The sequence below is a fragment of the Oncorhynchus mykiss genome, chromosome 22 (assembly GCF_057628025.1).
Source record: "Oncorhynchus mykiss isolate SJ-2025 chromosome 22, ASM5762802v1, whole genome shotgun sequence".
NCBI classification, from domain to species: domain Eukaryota; kingdom Metazoa; phylum Chordata; class Actinopteri; order Salmoniformes; family Salmonidae; genus Oncorhynchus; species Oncorhynchus mykiss.
Genome location: NC_143043.1, coordinates 35,880,949 through 35,900,428, shown reverse-complemented (window position 1 = coordinate 35,900,428; position 19,480 = coordinate 35,880,949). Strand labels below are relative to the sequence as shown.

Sequence of the window (19,480 nt, the reverse complement as noted above, 5' to 3'; positions counted from 1 at the left end):
AACATTAGCTGTTCAGAGGAGACTGCGTGAATCAGGACTTCATTTATTTAGAATTCAAGGCACACTTAACCAGCATGGCAACCACAGCATTCTGCAGCGATGCGCCATCCCATCTAATTTTCGCTTAGTGGGACTATCATTTGTTTTTCAACAGGACAATGACCCAACACACCATCAGGTTGTGTATGGGCTATTTTTACCAAGAAGGAGAGTGATGGAGTGCTGTTTCAGATGACCTGGCCTCCCCAATCACCCGAACTCAATCCAATTGAGATAGTTTAGGATGAGTTGGACTGCAGAGTGAAGTAAATGCAGCCAACAAGTGCTCAGCAGAAGACTCTTGGAAAACCGTTCCAGGTGAAGCTGGTTGAGAGAATGCCAAGAGCGTGCAAAGCTGTCATCAAGGCAAAGGGTGGTTACTATGAAGAATCTCAAATATACAATATATTTGGATTTGTTTAACACTTTTTTGGTTACTACATGATTCCATGTGTGTTATTTCATTGTTTTGATGTCTTCACTATTATTCTACAATGTAGAAAATAGTAAAAAAATAAAGAGAAACCCTGGAATGAGTAGCTGTGTCCAAACCTTTGACTTGCTGTAAATTCTTTATATATATTTCCCTTTATTATTTTCCCCTAACCCTACCATCCATCCCCTAAATGGAGTAAACTAATGCACAACAACTCTTAGTCATCTAATCTTCTACTTCCAGTTTATACATACTATATACATTTTACGGACACAGTTTAGTTTACAATTCTTATCTTTTGTTTGTTTTGTAGTCTCATCCTTCAGCTCCACTCAAACCCTCCCATTTATCTCTGAAGACCATCGAGTTTTGATTTCTATTTGCCATATATTTTTCAACTGTGCTGTGATGTTTCACAAAAGTTCTGAACCTTCTGAACCCAATCTCATAGATTATACCTATTGTACATGAAATATTTTTTTTTGCGAAGAGTATTATTATATTATTAAAACGATTGATTATGACTTTTTAAAATCAGCAGTGCTATTTTCAGAGTTAGCTCCGGGTAAATGTTGCAATTCTTCCTCCATTCCTGAACCTGCGACCAAAAACAACCTACATATGGACAGTACCAAAACAAATGATCTAATGATTCTGTTTCTTTCTTCAGCAAAATCTGCAGAACTGGGATTGTTGTATCCCCCATAAATTTAACATTATATTGGTTGCAAGACTTTTGTATAATAATTTAAATTGAAAAACTGTTTTATTTGGTGTATTAGTTCATGGTTAGTTGAATGGTTATTTGTAAAAACCAAATAGTCTGACAAATGGTATTTGACAGAATTTTCAAATACTTATTTCAAATAATATTTTTAAACACCTGGGTTAAATGCATGGGAGTGTATATGCGTCAGTGTATTTGAGTATTTCAATCGACTTTCGAAGTGCATTTCCAAATACATTTAAATGTTCAACTACCTGTCTTTTCAAATAAAATATATCTGAATACTTACTTCAAATGTATATGAAAGTAATTGAGACACTTTAAATAGTATTTGAACCCAGGTCTGATGAAGAATCTGGCACAATACACAGTGGTAAAACAGTGGTCCTGGAGAGCCAAAGTGTGTACAGGCTTTTGAACCAGCCTAGCACTAACAGTTGCCTCCGTTAGGGTTGGCATAGCAACTCACCTGCCGGTGGCGGGTCGTGATAGGCTGAGGCGCTCCATGACAGGCAGGTAGAGAGAATCAGGCATCTTGTCACTTCGACATGCCTCAATGCTCAGGTACTTAAATATGTGAACTTTGCCTTTCATGCAGATCTAGAAAACAGATCATCAATGGGTGAATTAGAGCAAGTAGATGACAGATACAAAAGTAGAAGGTACACAAATAGCAAACACAGAACACACAGAGACATGCCCTATGATGAATGCTACACTGCTCAAAAAAATAAAGGGAACACTTAAACAACACAATGTAACTCCAAGTCAATCACACTTCTGTGAAATCAAACTGTCCACTTAGGAAGCAACACTGATTGACAATAAATTTCACATGCTGTTGTGGAAATGGAATAGACAACAGGTGGAAATTATAGGCAATTAGCAAGACACCCCCAATAAAGGAGTGGTTCTGCAGGTGGGGACCACAGACCACTTCTCAGTTCCTATGCTTCCTGGCTGATGTTTTGGTCACTTTTGAATGCTGGCGGTGCGTTCACTCTAGTGGTAGCATGAGACGGAGTCTACAACCCACACAAGTGGCTCAGGTAGTGCAGCTCATCCAGGATGGCACATCAATGCGAGCTGTGGCAAGAAGGTTTGCTGTGTCTATCAGCGTAGTGTCCAGAGCATGGAGGCGCTACCAGGAGACAGGCCAGTACATCAGAAGACGTGGAGGAGGCCGTAGGAGGGCAACAACCCAGGAGCAGGACCGCTACCTCCGCCTTTGTGCAAGGAGGAGCAGGAGGAGCACTGCCAGAGCCCTGCAAAATGACCTCCAACAGGCCACAAATGTGCATGTGTCTGCTCAAACGGTTAGAAACAGACTCCATGAGGGTGGTATGAGGGCCCGACGTCCACAGGTGGGGGTTGTGCTTACAGCCCAACACCGTGCAGGACGTTTTTCATTTGCCAGAGAACACAAAGATTGGCAAATTCGCCACTGGCGCCCTGTGCTCTTCACAGATGAAATCAGGTTCACACTGAGCACATGTGACAGACGTGACAGTCTGGAGACGCCGTGGAGAACGTTCTGCTGCCTGCAACATCCTCCAGCATGACCGGTTTGGCGTTGGGTCAGTCATGGTGTGGGGTGGCATTTCTTTGCGGGGCCGCACAGCCCTCCATGTGCTCGCAGAGGTATCCTGACTGCCATTAGGTACCGAAATGAGATCCTCAGACCCCTTGTGAGACCATATGCTGGTGCGGTTGGCCCTGGGTTCCTCCTAATGCAAGACAATGCTAGACCTCATGTGGCTGGAGTGTGTCAGCAGTTCCTGCAAGAGGAAGGCATTGATGCTATGGACTGGCCCGCCCGTTCCCCAGACCTGAATCCAATTGAGCACATCTGGGACATCATGTCTTGCTCCATCCAGCCACGTTGCACCACAGACTGTCCAGGAGTTGGCGGATGCTTTAGTCCAGGTCTGGGAGGAGATCCCTCAGGAGACCATCCGCCACCTCATCAGGAGCATGCCCAGGCGTTGTAGGGAGGTCATACAGGTACGTGGAGGCCACACACTGCTGAGCCTCATTTTGACTTGTTACATCAAAGTTGGATCAGCCTGTAGTGTGCTTTTCCACTTTAATTTTGAGTGTGACTCCAAATCCAGACCTCCATGGGTTGATAAATGTGATTTCCATTGGTAATTTTTGTGTGATTTTGGTGTCAGCACATTCAACTATGTAAAGAAAAAAGTATTTAATAAGAATATTTAATTCATTCAGATCTAGGATGTGTTAGTTTAGTGTTCCCTTTATTTTTTTGGCAGTGTATATTCCATTGCTCCGTATGTCATGCCAAGCTGTGGAGACAGTCGTAGCCCCAGACCGACCTGTGCAGGGGGGCTCTGTAGGGGGTTGTTCTCCAGCTGTAGGTTCTGGAGCTGGGCCATCTTCCTGTAGCTCACTGGGATGGTAGACACCTTGTTACAGGAAAAGTCCAATTTCACCAGGGGAAGCTCCGCCAAGTCTGAGGGACGAACACACAGGCCCTAGAGTTAGAGGAGTAATTGTTGTGTGTGTGTGCATGTGTGTGTGTTTGTGCACTGGGTTCATCAGACAGAACTTTTCCCCACTAGAAACCCAGAGCCCAGCAGAGGCAGCCCTGATACTTCAAGACTCCCTCACTGCCAAAGTTCAGCTAACGTGGACCTTGCCAAAAGTTAAAAATAAACTGGAGGAACGTATCCTAGGCGCTAAGCTCAGCACAAACCACTATGACCCAGTCAATATGAGAGAGGAGACATTGTTAGGAAATTGAAGAAAACCACAGACTTACATTGGAAAATACTGATAAAATAAATAACAGCTATTAGGCTGGGTGTAACTGGTGTAGCTTTGTCGTATCACATGCATTTTATGGGAAAAATGGGATAAAGTATTCCTGAAATCAGATAGAGAAAATAGACAGTGAGAGGTCAATGACAGAGAGTGAGAAAGAGTAACAGAGAAATAGTAACAAAGACAGAGCGAGAGAGTCTCAGCAATTCTGTGCCAGCAACACATTCCCCAAGAGGTCGTAATTCAAGCAAAACAATTAAGACTTTATCTCTCTGACAACCTTTTATAATTAAAATCCCTCTGAGACGACAGAGATAATCTTAGCTGGGAGGCCATGAAGGAGAGCCCCAAATATTATTTTTAAAACCAACCAGCAGAGTACACTACTTCTCTTAATTAGCTGAAATGAGAAAGTCTCTCAAGGTCATCCCTTAGAATAACTTCTATGAGGGATTTTTTTTTACCATTCAGTATAAAAAGGGGGAAATCTCAACAATATTTTCAGCATCCATATCACCTACTGTATAGGTAACAACAAAAAATAAATAAAGAAACATTTTTTGGCAGGTCAACTACAATAATTTGGTGCCTTGGTGGCCCAGGAAGGGGGTCTCTCCAAAATACATTTAAGGAGTGATGCCCCAAAAGTACAACAAACAATTTAAAACTCTATTTCCCAACATCCCCCATCCTCCCCAGGGCTCCAATCCCCTGTCTCCACTCCTGTCCTCCACCCATGGGAGTCGAGCCGCCTGGCCAGATCCAGGCTCATCAATCAAACCCAGAGAGGATAGATGGAGCATCTGCAGCATGATCAGAAATCACCGACTGTAAATCTACTACAGAGACGCAACCGGGGAAAATATGTAGGAAGAATGTTCAGAATAATACTCGTCCACCATTCAGACAATGAGAGGTTGCCAGGTTCTGACAGACGACGGGCGACATCTCTGGAACTTAGAGAGCTCTCCTGTCACATATACGTATTTTATTCTATAGCAGTGTTTCCCAACTCCAGTCCTCCAGTACCCCAACAGCACACCTTTTTGTTGTAGCCCCGGTCAGGCACACCTGATTCAACTTGTCAACCTATCATCAAGCCTTCTATGAGCACACATTTTCTGAGGGCTACAACAAAAGTGTGTGCTGTTGGAGGTACTTGAGGACTGGAGTTGGGAAACACTGCTCTGCTAGACATCTCAACTCACAAAGACTAGTACTGCTCAATACCCCTGGGCCATGAGACATACCAGGAGACTGGATCATAGACATCTTAGACACAGATACAGTTATTGTAGCTCTGTCTGGCTCTTATTTGGCTGGGCTTGCAATACAGCATGGAGTAGATTGATGTTTCCTAGATGCACATGTGGACGTTTTCCTGTTCAACTCTTGTGAACGGAGGTTAAACTCACCTTCAGGAAGGACACAGAGCAGGTTCCTGCGGACGTTGAGTTCTCGGAGGGCCTTGAGTCGGCCGATGTGACGGGGCAGAGCAGTGATCTCATTACAGCTCACATCCTGTAGGGGGCACAACGCACAGCGTTAACTCAAACACATATCACTTTCTGGTGCATGTGCAGGATTTTGTTCTAGTCCTACACAAACACACCGGCTTTAAACTAATCAAGGTAATGATGAGCAGCAGATTAGTAGAATCAGGAGTGTTAGAGAAGGTCTGGTCTGTAAACCCAGTAGCTCTTTAGGAGGATGGTTGGTCACCCCTGGTGTACAGGAACTAAGGTAAGGGGTTTATATGGCTCATGACACATCCCTATTACAGCCACATTGCTTCCTATTCCACTGGTCTAGCCTGTCTCCTCACATGGAGTCAAACAAAGTCTCCCCTCCTCCCCTGTTTCCTGTTTACAGGCAGCGCTAGCTCCATTAGGGCTGGTTCCATTCATTTCAACCCTCAGTGAAGAACAGTACAGTTACGTAAGGCTAAGCTTGGCCAGGAACTCACACAGGAAACTAAGAGCTGAGTCTGACACTGGCATTTTTAGAGAAAGAGAGAGAGAGAGAGAGAGAGAGTCTTACCAGCTCCATGAGGCTCCTGAGCTGACCGATGGCCTCAGGTATACACACCAGCTTGTTGTTGCTGGCATTGAGGACTCGTAGGGGCAACCCACACAGGCAGGCTGGCAGAGCACACAGCTGGTTCCGACTGTGAACACACACAGCTATATATTATTACACACAGCCTGGGACAGCATGACGACTGACACTGAGAGATGCAGATCAGAGAGATGAACGGGATGTCCAGATTGTCTACCATGTAGAGCTGACAAAGATCTATTCGGATGGAAACTTCAATAAAAGGTGCTAGATGAGATGTGTGTTGGACCTTATTCATGGATATATCCAATGGGACGAAGACTTGTTAAGCAGCTTTTGTTTACATAGGAAAATATACATTTTAATATTTTATAAACCAATTAAACTTAAGAGAGAGAAGGCAAAGAGCACTATCTGCATTGTAACAATGTGTTGCATAATGGTATTCATATTTACATTACACGAGTCAGTGTTTATGACTGTTTGTGTCTAGTGTAGTGTAAGAAACAGAATGCCCCATGGGGACAAACTACTCATTAGCTTTCCCATAAACACTTCCTCTCCCAGCACTGTACTGTACTTATGCAAAACATAAACACACACAACCTGAATCTCAATCTAGTTCAGTCCAGCATGACAAAACAGCCCCCAAACCCTCCAAAAACCCTTAATAAAAAGAGGATTGTGGTGTTCCCTCCCTGGTTTACACTAGCAGTTAGCCAAAATGCTTTAAAACAATCCAAGTCCTTTCGTAAACAGAGTAGAACACCTCCAAGCAGTTTAAACCTCTCATAAAACAGGCTTCTGGTGTACTGTCTCCGGCTTACAGCTGCAGTTAGCCAGCACACGGCAGGGGGTCAGTGGCTGGGAGAGAGACCTTTTAACATTGACATAGCAGAGTATGAGCAGAGTGGTTTACAGATGACCCCAGAGAAAATAAGTTCTCCACTCCACATCAAAGGCTACAAATGACCCTGGAAATGACCCATCGGTACACACACAAACATGCGCTTTGTTCTTCTATCCTCGTGGAGACCGAAAATTGATTTACATGCAGAATCCTACTTTCCCTAAACCCTAACCCTAACCTAACCCTAATTGTAACCCTAACCCTATCCCCTAAGCTTAAAATAGCCCTTGTCCTCCTGGGGACATGGGAAATGCTCCATGAGGGACTTTAGGTCCTCTGACTCAGCACTGGCAGGAATATTCAGGAAATTAAATCAAATTGAGTTTATCCAGCTGTTCCCACACACACAGTGGGTTCCTGTGTGTATGTTTGCGTGTATGCCTGCATGCTTTCACGTTCGCATGCATGTGTAGTGTTGCATCATATCTAGCTGTATCACTGTGCAGTCCAGGGGCACAAAGCCAGAGATGTCAAACACGGTCTCCGTCTCTGATCCAAGAGATTACAGACGGAATGAGAATGTATAGACAACACTGGCTGAATCCAATAATGTTAGCTAAGTGTGATGGGTCTGCACTCAAAAAGATCAAGCTTACTTCATAGTGTACACAGACGTTTCAACTTTGCAGCCTTCTTCAATGTGTAGGTAAAAATAGTTTTCATTCAAAACAGCATTAGCTAGCGTTAGCTAACTATGTTAGCGGAATGCAACCCCCAGTGGAGTAGTAACATAACAACACACAGGCCAAGAGAGAGGAGCTAGGAGCTGTCAACTAGGACCACACAAGAACCACATCACATCATTAGGCAAAAACATAATCATAAGGAGCACACACTACACTCCCACTACACTGTACTGCAGCTAGCACAACAGCACAAGCTAACGCAATAGAGCAACAAGCTAGCATTACAATAGTTCACAGTAAAAGCTGACTGACTAAATAAAAGCTGACAGAATGAAAGAACATCACACTAAAACACAGCAATAGAAATCAGCAAACTCCATGACACAACATGATAACAACAGCTGGCAGCTCCAAACAGCCTTCATCTAGTGGTCCAAGTACCCCTTGGTGTCCAAGTATCCCTAGTGGTCCTAGTACCCCTGGTTTTCCTAGTACCCCTGGTTGTCCTAGTACCCCTGGTTGCCCTAGTACCCCTAGTGGTCCTAGTACCCCTGGTGGTCCTAGTACCCCTAGTGACCCTAGTATCCCTGGTTGTCCTAGTACCCCTGGTTGTCCTAGTATCCCTGGTTGTCCTAGTACCCCTAGTATCCCTGGTTGTCCTAGTATCCCTAGTGGTCCTAGTACCCCTAGTGGGACCCCTAGTGGTCCTAGTACCCCTGGTTGTCCTAGTACCCCTGGTTGTCCTAGTACCCCTGGTTGTTCGAGCACCCCTGGTTGTCCTAGCACCCCTGGTTGTCCTAGTACCCCTTGTTGGGAACCACTGATCTAGACAACAAAGAGTTTTCATTCTCTTTCCATCATGATACAGGCCAGGAACAGAACAATCCTAAAAATAAAGCAGTCCTTTTTATGTGTTGCTGGTGCAGACATGGAGAGTGTTCTCTATTTCCTGTTTTGACTGCGATATGAAAAGCTACACATTTAAATGTGACTATCTGTCTAGTGGTGTAAAACACATCCCCTGGTGCTGTCACTGGGGCACTCACATCACATTATACTCAGACACACACGCATGCACTACATCAGCTAACGCCAACTGAGGCTCAGTGATGAGAAGATAAACTAGACTTCCTCTCCCTTCAGGTGTAGCATTTAGATAACTAACTAAATTAATCACTTATTAAATGACTAATTAACTTAACCTGAGCAATATGACCGCAACACAACATGCATATATTCATGCATGTGCATGTGTCTGTCTGTCTGTCTGTCTGTCTGTCTGTCTTAGAGATATGACTAATGCACTTGCCTCAGTTACACAGTGGTGTGAGCATGAATGAAGAGATTAGAGACATGAAGTAGACTACTGAGCTTGTCTCAGGTTGATGATGCATACAGCCGGCAGTAAAAAAAACAGGTTAGCACTGATATGATGACTCTTCCTCTCTCCCTTTATGTCTCTCTCTCCCTCTCCCTACATATCTGTCTCTCTCTCTCTCCCTCTGCCCTTCTTTCTCTCTCGCTCACTCTCTATCTCTCTCTCTGTCGATAGCTAGATAAAGAAGGAGTGGACACTGGAGAAAGATAAAATGAAACAGTTAGAGTGACCTGGGTATGAGATCATAGCGTATTACACAAACACAGACAGACAGGATGTGTTGTTGCCTTATGGTCCTGCCATGAGGATGCAAGTGGTGACATCAGCCCGTTGAGAGGTGTCGTGATGCGGAAGGCTAACAAGCCTCGGCCCTGGGGAACAGTTGGCACCAAACACCTGGGTCTTAACAAGCCCCTGGCCAAACTGACACCTGCTAACTGTTAACCCTCTGCTGCCTATCAAATATCAACTGACATCTAATGTATTTAACCCATTACTGAACCAATAATGGCACCTCATAGGGATATCTGTGCAAACACAACTTTAAGGATCAACCACTGATATTCAGCAACTCTTGGAAAAAGATTGGAGGTGTTTCTAATAACATTGAAAACGAATGTGTTTCTCACTCAACACAGTCACCTGTTAACAGTAGGTCCAAGTCTTACCTGAGGTTTAAGGAGGTGAGTGACTGTAGGTTGATGATGGTGTCAGGAATAGTTTTGATACAGTTGTGATATAGGTTCAGCGATTCCAAGGCGACCAGGTGACACACCTCCGAGGGGACCTCTGCCAAACGATTCCTTGACAGGTCTGATGAGAGAGGGAGAGAGAGAAATAAATAGGAAGCAGAGACAGATATCACCTGCAGATGTATACTAGTGCCACTAGGTGTCTCTCTCCCAAGCTCAGTACCTCCATACAACCCAGTTTACCAACAGGGAGAGAATAGCCTTGGAGGGGGACTGAGCTAAACTGTACAAGGCTACAGGTTAGTACAAGACTTCCTGTATTCTTGGCTACGGTCTCACAACAGCGAATAACAGTGATATCAGTTAGCTACTATGTTCACTGTTCAGATTAGCTCCACTCCACTGCTGCCCATTGTTCCACGGTGATTTAGTGAATTCAACTGTGATGTCCTAAAACGCTCACGTCTATAAGGAAGCCTGTATGACGTCACAGACACCACAATGGAAGGAAGTTCAGTTAAAAACAGCAACACTCAGAATCCAAATGCTACTCATAGTTGATCTTCCGTTCAAGCAAAACAGCTTCAGTGTGACTCAAAGGCCTGCTAGCACTAGTAGCGCTGAATGGAAATAATGAGGACTGAGGCCTGAAAATAACATTACAATGTGTGTGAGATGTGCTTATATGTGTGTAGTATCTGTGTATCACAGGAGGCTGCTGAGGGGAGGATGGCTCATAATAATGGCTGGAACGGAGCGAATGGAAAGGCATCAAACACCTGGAAACGGAGTTTGATGTACTTGATACCATTCCACTGATTCTGATCCAGTCATTAACACAAGCCAGTTCTCCCCAATTAAGCTGCCACCAACCTCCTGTGGTGTGTATTTATAAAGACAAATCACCTACAGTGAATCTAGCATCACATTACGACCACCTCATACTACACTACACATCTAATGAGAGACAGCTCCTGTTACGCTACAACAACATTAACACCTTGGATGTTACCTGAGGGTGGCTTGGTATGGGCATGACAGACAGATTAAGGCTCAAACTGAGACACATATTGGGGTGTGGGGATGGGTGTGTGTGTGTGTGTGTGTGCTTTTGCAGGGCAGGCATTATGGGCGGTACAATGGTCATGTGATGCAACACTGATGATAACATGGCCTAGGGCAAATCCCCCCAGGGTCAATCCCAACCTCAGCTACCCCAGACTGAAGTGTTTCCAGAAAGCAGACTTTTACAGCGCGCTCTCTCTCTCTCTCTCTCTCTCTCTCTCTCTCTCTCTCTCTCTCTCTCTCTCTCTCTCTCTCTCTCTCTCTCTCTCTCTCTCTCTCTCTCTCTCTCTCTCTCTCTCTCTCTCTCTCTCTCTCTCTCTCTCTCTCTCTCTCTCTCTCTCTCTCTCTCTCTCTCTCTCTCTCTCTCTCTCTCTCTCTCTCTCTCTCTCTCTCTCTCTCTCTCTCTCTCTCTCTCTCTCTCTCTCTCTCTCTCTCTCTCATATTTCTGCTGAACCGCATCTCCCTGTGAAACAGAGAACTAACAACCCCTCCACCATCCCTCCTCATTTCCTACCTCCCACTCTCTCCTCCCTCTTTCTTGCTATCCATCGCTTTCACAAGCTCTGTCTCCCTCATTTTCCCTCTCTCCATCTCTCCCTGCAGAGTTAGCCATCAACCCTCACACACTCCGTCAGCACATAGTTTAAATACATAGGCACACATAGGGGCCTAGTTAGTTTTAGACCTACAGTATATACTTACTTACGCAGACAGACACACTCAAACACAAATGTGTTTTGAAAGTGTGTGTGTAATGTCTGAAACACACAGAAGCCAATCAGTCAATACACAGCATGCTGAAAACTTCCCCAGAACCAGTACAGGAAATGAAGTGAAGGGAACAATAATCCCCATGGGATGGATTCACCCTTAACACCATAGCTATACAATCAGATGGGCAGACACGTATACATGTAGCCTACAGAAACCCACGCAGACAGGTATCTGGTTAGGCTCGGAGTGGCCTATTACTACGTGACTCTATAAAAGGTATAATACAAGATGTGTGATGGAGAGGAAGCAGTGGGTGTGTGTAGGCAGTAAACAGTGTCATTATGAGTTATCAGAGACCAGACCTCTTTCACTAACATCTCCCTACAGAGAGCACTCAGAAACATTATTTTACATTATTTCCACTCCTCCTTTATGTGAGACATCTGTAATGTCTTTATTCTTTTGGAACTTCTGTGAGTGTAATGTTTACTGATCATTTTTGTTCATTTCACTTTTGTATAATATCACAAGAAATTTGTGAGTGGTTGAAAAACTAGTTTTAATGATTCCAATCTGTATATATATATTTTTCCAATCGATAACGATAATTATCACGATATTAATCAAATAATGTTTAAAAAGATGCATATCTGCTTCAGACTCAAGAATGCCTGAACAAACCAAAAGCTGTAATGTTTCTTATTTAATGTCAGAAGGAGAACTCACAGATAACATTTTAACTCCACTTTTGTTTAAGCTGTAAACCCTTACAAGTCATGAGCAATAAATAAATAGTGCAAGTCAATATGCATTAGAACTGTTAGCATAATGGCACATCACAGTTTATGTTGGGGTAGTTGAGCCTAATGGCACATCACAGTTTATGTTGGGGTAGTTGAGCCTAATGGCACATCACAGTTTATGTTGGGGTAGTTGAGCCTAATGGCACATCACAGTTTATGTTGGGGTAGTTGAGCCTAATGGCACATCACAGTTTATGTTGGGGTAGTTGAGCCTAATGGCACATCACAGTTTATGTTGGGGTAGTTGAGCCTAATGGCACATCACAGTTTATGTTGGGGTAGTTGAGCCTAATGGCACATCACAGTTTATGTTGGGGTAGTTGAGCCTAATGGCACATCACAGTTTATGTTGGGGTAGTTGAGCATAATGGCACATCACAGTTTATGTTGGGGTAGTTGAGCCTAATGGCACATCACAGTTTATGTTGGGGTAGTTGAGCATAATGGCACATCACAGTTTATGTTGGGGTAGTTGAGCCTAATGGCACATCACAGTTTATGTTGGGGTAGTTGAGCCTAATGGCACATCACAGTTTATGTTGGGGTAGTTGAGCATAATGGCACATCACAGTTTATGTTGGGGTAGTTGAGCCTAATGGCACATCACAGTTTATGTTGGGGTAGTTGAGCCTAATGGCACATCACAGTTTATGTTGGGGTAGTTGAGCCTAATGGCACATCACAGTTTATGTTGGGGTAGTTGAGCATAATGGCACATCACAGTTTATGTTGGGGTAGTTGAGCCTAATGGCACATCACAGTTTATGTTGGGGTAGTTGAGCCTAATGGCACATCACAGTTTATGTTGGGGTAGTTGAGCCTAATGGCACATCACAGTTTATGTTGGGGTAGTTGAGCCTAATGGCACATCACAGTTTATGTTGGGGTAGTTGAGCCTAATGGCACATCACAGTTTATGTTGGGGTAGTTGAGCATAATGGCACATCACAGTTTATGTTGGGGTAGTTGAGCCTAATGGCACATCACAGTTTATGTTGGGGTAGTTGAGCATAATGGCACATCACAGTTTATGTTGGGGTAGTTGAGCATAATGGCACATCACAGTTTATGTTGGGGTAGTTGAGCCTAATGGCACATCACAGTTTATGTTGGGGTAGTTGAGCCTAATGGCACATCACAGTTTATGTTGGGGTAGTTGAGCCTAATGGCACATCACAGTTTATGTTGGGGTAGTTGAGCCTAATGGCACATCACAGTTTATGTTGGGGTAGTTGAGCCTAATGGCACATCACAGTTTATGTTGGGGTAGTTGAGCCTAATGGCACATCACAGTTTATGTTGGGGTAGTTGAGCCTAATGGCACATCACAGTTTATGTTGGGGTAGTTGAGCCTAATGGCACATCACAGTTTATGTTGGGGTAGTTGAGCCTAATGGCACATCACAGTTTATGTTGGGGTAGTTGAGCCTAATGGCACATCACAGTTTATGTTGGGGTAGTTGAGCCTAATGGCACATCACAGTTTATGTTGGGGTAGTTGAGCCTAATGGCACATCACAGTTTATGTTGGGGTAGTTGAGCCTAATGGCACATCACAGTTTATGTTGGGGTAGTTGAGCCTAATGGCACATCACAGTTTATGTTGGGGTAGTTGAGCCTAATGGCACATCACAGTTTATGTTGGGGTAGTTGAGCCTAATGGCACATCACAGTTTATGTTGGGGTAGTTGAGCCTAATGGCACATCACAGTTTATGTTGGGGTAGTTGAGCATAATGGCACATCACAGTTTATGTTGGGGTAGTTGAGCCTAATGGCACATCACAGTTTATGTTGGGGTAGTTGAGCCTAATGGCACATCACAGTTTATGTTGGGGTAGTTGAGCCTAATGGCACATCACAGTTTATGTTGGGGTAGTTGAGCCTAATGGCACATCACAGTTTATGTTGGGGTAGTTGAGCCTAATGGCACATCACAGTTTATGTTGGGGTAGTTGAGCATAATGGCACATCACAGTTTATGTTGGGGTAGTTGAGCCTAATGGCACATCACAGTTTATGTTGGGGTAGTTGAGCCTAATGGCACATCACAGTTTATGTTGGGGTAGTTGAGCCTAATGGCACATCACAGTTTATGTTGGGGTAGTTGAGCCTAATGGCACATCACAGTTTATGTTGGGGTAGTTGAGCCTAATGGCACATCACAGTTTATGTTGGGGTAGTTGAGCCTAATGGCACATCACAGTTTATGTTGGGGTAGTTGAGCCTAATGGCACATCACAGTTTATGTTGGGGTAGTTGAGCCTAATGGCACATCACAGTTTATGTTGGGGTAGTTGAGCCTAATGGCACATCACAGTTTATGTTGGGGTAGTTGAGCCTAATGGCACATCACAGTTTATGTTGGGGTAGTTGAGCCTAATGGCACATCACAGTTTATGTTGGGGTAGTTGAGCCTAATGGCACATCACAGTTTATGTTGGGGTAGTTGAGCCTAATGGCACATCACAGTTTATGTTGGGGTAGTTGAGCCTAATGGCACATCACAGTTTATGTTGGGGTAGTTGAGCCTAATGGCACATCACAGTTTATGTTGGGGTAGTTGAGCCTAATGGCACATCACAGTTTATGTTGGGGTAGTTGAGCCTAATGGCACATCACAGTTTATGTTGGGGTAGTTGAGCCTAATGGCACATCACAGTTTATGTTGGGGTAGTTGAGCCTAATGGCACATCACAGTTTATGTTGGGGTAGTTGAGCCTAATGGCACATCACAGTTTATGTTGGGGTAGTTGAGCCTAATGGCACATCACAGTTTATGTTGGGGTAGTTGAGCCTAATGGCACATCACAGTTTATGTTGGGGTAGTTGAGCCTAATGGCACATCACAGTTTATGTTGGGGTAGTTGAGCCTAATGGCACATCACAGTTTATGTTGGGGTAGTTGAGCCTAATGGCACATCACAGTTTATGTTGGGGTAGTTGAGCCTAATGGCACATCACAGTTTATGTTGGGGTAGTTGAGCCTAATGGCACATCACAGTTTATGTTGGGGTAGTTGAGCCTAATGGCACATCACAGTTTATGTTGGGGTAGTTGAGCCTAATGGCACATCACAGTTTATGTTGGGGTAGTTGAGCCTAATGGCACATCACAGTTTATGTTGGGGTAGTTGAGCCTAATGGCACATCACAGTTTATGTTGGGGTAGTTGAGCCTAATGGCACATCACAGTTTATGTTGGGGTAGTTGAGCCTAATGGCACATCACAGTTTATGTTGGGGTAGTTGAGCCTAATGGCACATCACAGTTTATGTTGGGGTAGTTGAGCCTAATGGCACATCACAGTTTATGTTGGGGTAGTTGAGCCTAATGGCACATCACAGTTTATGTTGGGGTAGTTGAGCCTAATGGCACATCACAGTTTATGTTGGGGTAGTTGAGCCTAATGGCACATCACAGTTTATGTTGGGGTAGTTGAGCCTAATGGCACATCACAGTTTATGTTGGGGTAGTTGAGCCTAATGGCACATCACAGTTTATGTTGGGGTAGTTGAGCCTAATGGCACATCACAGTTTATGTTGGGGTAGTTGAGCCTAATGGCACATCACAGTTTATGTTGGGGTAGTTGAGCCTAATGGCACATCACAGTTTATGTTGGGGTAGTTGAGCCTAATGGCACATCACAGTTTATGTTGGGGTAGTTGAGCCTAATGGCACATCACAGTTTATGTTGGGGTAGTTGAGCCTAATGGCACATCACAGTTTATGTTGGGGTAGTTGAGCCTAATGGCACATCACAGTTTATGTTGGGGTAGTTGAGCCTAATGGCACATCACAGTTTATGTTGGGGTAGTTGAGCCTAATGGCACATCACAGTTTATGTTGGGGTAGTTGAGCCTAATGGCACATCACAGTTTATGTTGGGGTAGTTGAGCCTAATGGCACATCACAGTTTATGTTGGGGTAGTTGAGCCTAATGGCACATCACAGTTTATGTTGGGGTAGTTGAGCCTAATGGCACATCACAGTTTATGTTGGGGTAGTTGAGCCTAATGGCACATCACCGTTGAAGTTGGGGTAGTTGTTGTCTTACAAGTTACAAGCAAGAAAGACAAGTCTGTCTACGGTCTCAGGCTTAAAAACTGCCCTATGGCAGGTCACTATGTTGGGAGGGGGGGGGGGGGGGGGGGGGGGGGGACAGGTAGCGCTTTGCCATGTGACTGACTTTGGGAAAGTTCTTTGGGTGGATCTTCCACCAATCCAGTGGATTGGTTTCACTGTCAGCATCAGGAGACTGAAGGGCTTTTTGAAAAAACTGCCCAGTGACTTTCTCTTTTTAACTGTCAGTTGTGGTGAAGCAGCAGCAACGTCTCCTTGTACTGGGCTTGGGTTTTCATGTCCCTCATTGACCATTTCTGAGGTCATCTGTGGCTAGATCATCATATTTCTCATTCAGATAGTCCATGACTATCGTTTTGATGGTTTGGGTGAGCTCTGTTTCACCATCATCAGGTTTCATGACCTCTGTATTGAACAGGTGTAGTACTGGCTTTAGGTAAGACACACTGACATAAGACTCAACCGACAGAGCATCTGTGAATTCTAGGAGTGGGGTCAATGCCTGGTTGATGGACTCAAGAACATCTATATCTGTAGAAGTGGGAGCTAAGTGCCAGGTCTTCGTGTCACTGGACAAGACCTGTGAAATGGCTTTCTCCTACTCCAGTACTCTTTGCACCATCTTTTGACGTGAGCCCCACCTGGTAGGCGACTCTGTCACCAACTTGTTCTGGGGTAGGTTGTGTTCTTTTTGAGCAACTGCCAGGTCTCTCTTCTTTTTCCACCAATAGGAAAAGGCACCTACCACTTTCTTACATACTCCAAATGCTTGATCCACCCATTTGTCTCTAGCCACTCTCTCTAAGAGAAATCAAGAGATATTAATAAAACATTTAAATCACAATAATGCCTTTAGTTATGTACAAATGTAATATCTAACTTAATCAGTTGATGGGGGAAAAAAAATCACATTTAGTTCACTCTAACCAATCACTTCAATATACACAATTGACAAGGTTACTTACCAATGGCCAAGTGCAGACAATGTCCAAAACATTCTAGTCGGGTCCATTTGTTGATTTGAGCGGCCTTCACCACGTTCACACCACTATCCTTTGTTATGCAGACCTGTCTGCCTTGACTGAGTCCCCAGGAGGCGAGAGCGTCAATGAGCCCCTATGCTATAGCTTCAGTTTAACCCTTTTTATCAATCATTTCTTTGTTGGAAGCTGCTCCTTCTCCATGGCTATCACTTCCACTGTTTTCGCCTACATCACTCATTTTTCGTGGTTAATAGTGGCGACTCCATCACTCGAGGTGCTAAGTGGTTTTTAGTGGGCGTGTACCTCTCCACGTGCATATTGTCACTTCTCCGCACGTTCCTGCTGGGTCACAGAGGTGAAATGGACTGCTGTACCTAATTACTCTATATCGACATTGTTGAAATTTAATCTAAAAGGTTTTTATATCGTTATTGAGGGAAGTAATTACCTCGATAGTCATTGATATAGATCTTTTTGCCCAGCCCTACCCAACCCCCACTATTACACCCGCCCAAACCCCATCCTGCGACCTAAGAGGTATATATATCAGATGCTCAACATGCTCTACTCACACCTACTGTGATGGTCCGGGCCTAAACCACGCAAAAACAACACTAGACACTATGGAACAGAAAGCTTTTACTATCTCATCCTGGAATATACAAGGTCTGAGGTCATCTGTCTTTGGCCTAAAGAGCAGGAACCCTGACTTCATCAAAGAAATTGGAAATACAGACATTGTCATCCTACAAGAAAAATGGTATAAAGGAGACAGGCCCACTGGTTTCCCTCTAGGTTACAGAGAGCTGCTAGTCCCATCCACCACCCTACCAGGTGTGAAACAGGGAAGAGACTCAGTGCGTATGCTAATTTGCTATAGAGCAGACCTAACACACACTATTAAATTAGTCAAAAGAGGAACATTTTACAGAAATTAATAAGGAAATGATCGGCCTCAACAGAGAAAAATGTCCTCATGTGCTAAATATATCCAATAGAATATAAATGATGACAGCTTCTAAATCCTAGAGGGGGAGATCAACAATTTTCAGGCTCAGGGACATGTACTAGTCTGTGGTGACCTAAATGCCAGAACTGGACAAGAACCCAACACCCTCAGCGGGACAAACACCTACCTGGAGGTGACAGCATTCCTTCCCCCATATACCCCCCAGATGCAACTACGACCACATAACCAACAAAAACATGTCACAACTCCTGCAGCTCTGTCAGACTCTGGGTATGTACATAGTCAATGGTAGGCTTTGAGGGGGCTCCTATGGTAGGTACACCTACAGCTCTGTCAGACTCTGGGTATGTACATAGTCAATGGTAGGCTTTGAGGGGGCTCCTATGGAAGGTACAACTATAGCTCATCTCTTGTCAGTAGCACTGTAGACTACTTTATCACTGACCTCAACCCAGAGTCTCTTAGAGCGTTCACAGTCAGTCCACTGACACTCCTATCAGATCACAGCAAAATCACACTCTAATTGAACAGAGCTATGCTCAAATCACAAGACATAAAAGCCAAAGGAACTGAATAATATTAAGAAATGCTATAGATGGAAGGAAAATAGTGTGTAAAACTACCAAAAAAACATTAGGCAACAACAAATTCAATCCCTTCTAGACAATTCCCTGGACAAAGGTTTCACTATAATAGTGAAGATGTAAACTTGGCAGTAGAAAGCTTTCAAGCAGACAACCTAAGAAAATGAACAACAATGACAAATGGTTTGATGTATAATGCAAAAACCTAAGAAAGAAATTGAGAAACCTATCCAACCAAAAACATAGAGACCTAGAAAACCTGAGCCTACGCCTTCACTATGGTGAATCACTAAAAACAATACAGAAATACATTACGGAAAAATAAGGAGCAGCACGTCAGAAATCAGCTCAATGTAACTGAAGAATCCATAGAATTGAACCACTTCTGGGAAAATTGGAAAACTCTAAACAAACAACAACACAAAGCGCTATCTATCCAAAACGGAGATGTATGGATAAACCACTTCTCCAATCATTTTGGCTCTATAACAAAGAACAAACAGCAAAAACATATACATGATCAAATGCAAATCTTAGAATCAACTATTAAAGACTACCAGAACCCACTGGATTCTCTAATTTCATTGAATGATCTACAAAATAAATTACAAACCCTCTACCCAAAAATG

At 43.8% G+C, this 19,480-nt stretch overlaps 1 protein-coding gene and 1 pseudogene across 2 annotated transcripts in view; both read right to left on the bottom strand.

The window, feature by feature from the left end:
* LOC110501734 (leucine-rich repeat and calponin homology domain-containing protein 1) overlaps positions 1–19,480 on the bottom strand; it is a 99,891-nt gene that overhangs the window by 41,084 nt on the left and 39,327 nt on the right. For both annotated transcript variants that reach the window (XM_021579482.3, XM_021579484.3), the window contains exons 2-6: positions 9,627–9,771; positions 6,027–6,153; positions 5,402–5,507; positions 3,539–3,675; positions 1,672–1,802 (exon numbers count right to left, since the gene is read on the bottom strand). In XM_021579482.3, coding sequence (XP_021435157.2) covers positions 1,672–1,802; positions 3,539–3,675; positions 5,402–5,507; positions 6,027–6,153; positions 9,627–9,771 — 646 coding nt within the window. The remainder of the gene's footprint in view (positions 1–1,671; positions 1,803–3,538; positions 3,676–5,401; positions 5,508–6,026; positions 6,154–9,626; positions 9,772–19,480) is intronic.
* Positions 16,564–18,461, bottom strand: LOC149972851 (E3 SUMO-protein ligase ZBED1-like; annotated as a pseudogene).